This window comes from Ceratosolen solmsi, unplaced genomic scaffold (assembly GCF_000503995.2).
Source record: "Ceratosolen solmsi marchali unplaced genomic scaffold, CerSol_1.0 scaffold56, whole genome shotgun sequence".
In the NCBI taxonomy this organism is placed as follows: domain Eukaryota; kingdom Metazoa; phylum Arthropoda; class Insecta; order Hymenoptera; family Agaonidae; genus Ceratosolen; species Ceratosolen solmsi.
Window position 1 is genome coordinate 7,233,009 of NW_011948425.1, and position 4,411 is coordinate 7,237,419.

At 48.0% G+C, this 4,411-nt stretch overlaps 1 protein-coding gene across 1 annotated transcript in view; it reads left to right on the forward strand.

Moving 5' to 3' along the window:
- Tet (tet methylcytosine dioxygenase-like) overlaps positions 1 to 4,411 on the forward strand; it is a 70,912-nt gene that overhangs the window by 40,546 nt on the left and 25,955 nt on the right. The window contains exon 2 of the mRNA XM_011500556.1: positions 3,658 to 3,732. Coding sequence (XP_011498858.1) covers positions 3,658 to 3,732 — 75 coding nt within the window. The remainder of the gene's footprint in view (positions 1 to 3,657; positions 3,733 to 4,411) is intronic.

Below are 4,411 nucleotides of genomic sequence, written 5' to 3' on the forward strand. Positions count from 1 at the left end.
CGGTCGCGATTTTTTACCGGTGGCCCAACCGATAATTGGCCACGGCCCTCCCGCGCGGCCCTCTCCCGTTTTACGTAGACTAAACATCATATGGGAAGGAGCTGGCGATTGGTGGCCGGGGGGGAGGGAGTACGGGGGTGGAGAGAAACGGGAGCAGCAGTAGCAACAGTAGCAGCGGTAGGAGCAGTAGCAGCAGCCGCCGCTACGTGTTTGTTTAGAGCGAGGAGGACTTCCGATGGAACGATGGGGATACGGGGAGAGCGGGAAATCGTAAGGACGAACCAGGATGGTCGATCACCGAGCCGGAAGTTAAAAAACTCCGAACGCTGCGAGACGATGGAACGAGGTAGCGTCCTTAGATGGAAGGGTCCTAAGATGTAAGGGGCGAGGGAACGGACCTTCTTCGTTCTCGTATTATTCGGCATTGGAATCGCGTACGATCATCCGTCGCCTCATTATCTGGTAACGAGCATCGACGATCCTTCCCTTGCCAATGCTCACTGTGAAAATGCCGACGGACACTCGTTAACAAAAAGGGCCAGTTCAACTCGCCGGGACGATGGGCCGGGAACGCGGAGAGTCGTCGTCTCGAGCGAGCGGACGGCAATTATTTACGACCTAAGTGGCGCTAAGTGAGCTCGTATACGGGGCCTGGAGGCGATGGCAGCCAATTCGCCTCAGCCGCGCGTAAAAGTCCTTATTGTCGAGATGGGCCGGTACCGATGCGACACAACATTGTCGTAAAACGAAAGCGCACGAATAAACGGCTTTAATCCTTTATCCTCGGGGCGGGCAGTCGTTACGACATTCAAAATGAAGATCGGTGTTTAATCGAAAAAATGATGAACGGCTCACGCGAACGCCCAAGACATTGGAGGAGAGATAGTTGGAGGAGAGGTTAGGCTTCTCCCAATGCGAAAAGTGAGCAGTCGCGAGGAGCCTAATTGCAATGGTCGCTCGAGCCTCCGGCGATTTATCGAGTCGCGGCCATCTGTCGCGGCTCCACGCGCACGCGAAATATTTTAATTAGTTTATCGAGGGATAATCGGCTCGCGGCAGCTGCGACTCGCGCGTGCACCAAATTGGCCGGCTCAGGGTCGCGGCGAGGAAAGCTCGTTGCGCGTTTTCCCGACGCGTTGCGCGTTGCTTCTCTCGCGTTCCCGGCTTCTCGCAATCAGATCATGCCTCGATGCCGGGACGAGGATACTCGGCGACTTCTTGGCGAGGCGCGGCACGTGCGCGCGGATGACGCGCCCTTTCAATAATTCACCGGCAATACGTCAGGGAAAATCAGAGCATCCAATGATCCAGGTCGTCTTAGTAGTCCCGGCCGGGTCTTGGTCGATCTAAGAACCTCGAAATTGCCTCGCGCGGATTCCAGAGGTTTCGCAGTAATACCACAAGTCCAACGTCACCTGCGACAAATCGAAAGACGAAAGATAATGAGAGTGAGAGTGAGAGTGAGAGTGAGAGTGAGAGTGAGAGAGAGTGAGAGAGAGAGAGAGAGTGAAATTGATTGATTGTAAGAGAGTAGAGGGTGAAAGAGTGGCTTGGCAGAGCGAGAGAGGGATGACGGAGAGCGGCGGAGTGGAGCGGAGTTGAGTGGAGTTGAGTGGAGTTGAGTGGAGTTGAGTGGTGTGGAGTGGCCCTCGAGGGGGCAGACCTCGGCCACGATCTCGAAATAGCCTGGCATTAACTCGGCCACGCGAAAAAGGGCTCCAGCGCCATTAATTACGCCCTCATTAGCCCGAGCTTCCCCCGATGGCATTGGCCGGCCCTCGCCCTGGGATTCGTGGCGCGTTGCGGTGGAAAAGCCAAGAAGGGCTGGTGGGGTGTGAGCGAGGGTGCTGGTGCCAGCACCACCCCTCTCTCTCGAGCGTGCGCTTATCTACTGGGCGCGCTTGGACGACGGCACAGGTACATGATGGCTGGATGGATAGGCAGGTTGGTAGGTAGGTAGGTCGCTCGCTCGGGAGGAAGATCGTGGGAGTCGATCGGGCAACGATCCTGTCGTCAATAAACCAGCCCCACCGAGGAATATTGAATGCTCGTTATTATTATCCTCGTACGCTTTATTCCTTCTCCCTGAGCTTCCTCGGCTTTCGCTCGTTTATTGCTGCACCGTGCGCGGTTGCGCCAATACCTCTCCTCCCGCGGGGAAAACAAAGCGGGCGCTCCTGGCCCCGCGACAGATGCGGATTAAGAATAGCCGTTCGGGTCGCGGGCCTTTAAAGTCAGTGCCCCGTGCATATGCGGCTTGTGACGATGAGGACGAAGAGTGAATGTCGCCAGGACGCGTTAACCGGCCTCTATTAATTATGTATTGAGCGCGTGGATGAGGCGCACATTAAAAATTTCGATGCCAGTTAATTGTAAATAAATAATAATGGAATTGATGGTCAGTGGTGATATTCATAGGCTGGTTCATGGTTGGAGATGGTGGCGAGCTCGGTTTATCTATGCGCTATCGCGGCCAAAATCTTTTATCAACCGGAAGTGCACGTTCGTTGGAATTAGATTGAAACGTATTACCAAATTACGCATTACGATCGTCAAGACTAACGCGTAGTGTTTTGCCAGGCGGCGGCGGCGGCGGCACGCCTTCCGGACTCCAGTAACTGGCGATACCGCTACTGTGGCCGGTAATAAAGTTCCCTAGACTGCCTACCGTAGGCCGTCCCTGATATTTTACCGACATACACTTGCGATGCCCACGTGAAGGTGAGGGTGGAGGGGCAGATTCCTGTAGCGGTTGAGCATCTGTTTCATATGTCGGTAGACTCGCGTCGCTACGACGCAGCGACTCTTGCTTGCGTCGATACATCTTCGTTGGATATTACTTCGGTTATTACGCGTATGATAATACACGAAGAGTTTGGAGTGCACTTTATGGTCCAGTGTCGGACACTCCCAATTTATTAAGCTTTGGGTGATCAGTAATGGGCACTTTGTCAGTCGTTCGACAATGCTTCTACCATACCATAACATACGTCCTTGCGAATCATTTTCAAAACAATTGCTTAAAACACTCTCATCGAATAGTTTCGCGAGTTGTTGAATATTATTACTACTACTACTACTATTAATACTATAGTTACTACTATCATTACTATTCCTATCATCGTCATCATCATCTTCCTTATTATTATTATTATTATTATTATTATTATTATTATTATTATTATTATTATTATTATTATTATTATTATTATTATTATTATTAATGCTATTTCCGTTGTTGTTATTGATGTTGTGATTGTCGTTGTCATCATCGACATCATCATCATCATCATCATCATCATCATCATCATCATCATCATCGTCGTTACTATTATTATTGTTATCATTATAATTATAATAAAGTCAGAGAGGCCGTAACTCAAACTATAATAATACTTTGCGAAAGTCGTGGAAGGTTATACTTTGATTATTGGTTCTATTACACTTAACAAGGGCAATTGGTATTATACAAGAGCCTTGATTTTACTACAGATTGTAATGGTGCTGATAATGACAGCTGAATCTCCAATCTTGTTTTCCTATTATCACAAGATAACGAGGATAACTAACTATCCGATAATAAAAAATAATTAAATGTAAAAAAAATGGCCCAACTGCCACATCTTATTGTTAACTAACTTGCCTTTTCCGTTGCAGCATTTGTATCATCTGCAAACGGGCGAAGGAGCGTTTCGAGAGCGAGGAAGAGGTCGAGGCAAGGGTGCAACGAGGGTAAGTTTTCGTTTATTTCATTCTTTCATTTTCATTTTCCGCATCTCGTTATATAGTCGCCGAGTGTTAACTGCTACAAGATTTAACCGCTGCGAGGCAAGTAACGTCAAGGCGCAATTAATTAAGCGAAATTCTAATTATTTCCTAGATGTAAGTGCCTTAACTCTTGATCGCCCAGAGGTGTTTAATGCTCTTTGATGGAAAAGTCTTTGGCTCTCCAGTACTAAAGTACTTAACTTTACTTTTATGCAACTTCCAGATCTATTAAAGCTTCTCTTCTCTCCCTCCAATCCACGTACACCATCCCACCTCACGCACAATGCCCTTCCAGCACTCACGATGGAGAGTGAAGTAGTAGATGAAGTGACGACAAAATTTATATAACTTTGCTAAAAAGATTTTGCCGAAGGATTTGCAGAGATTCGTGAATTATAAGCCAGCAAAGACGTTTCGGTTATTCAATTTAGTACGTCGATGACTGCTCGTCCCATTGAATTTCATTGAAAAAAAAGAAAAAGAAAAAAAAAGAAAAATGATAAAGAAGAATAAAGGCGGAAACCAACAAACAAAGCGAGAAAAAGAGTAAAAAAGAAAAGAAAGATGAGATGGTAAGGGTGAAGAGAGAGGAAAAAAAACATTGCGAGGAGGTGTGGAGTTTCGCGGGGGGGGGGGGGACAAA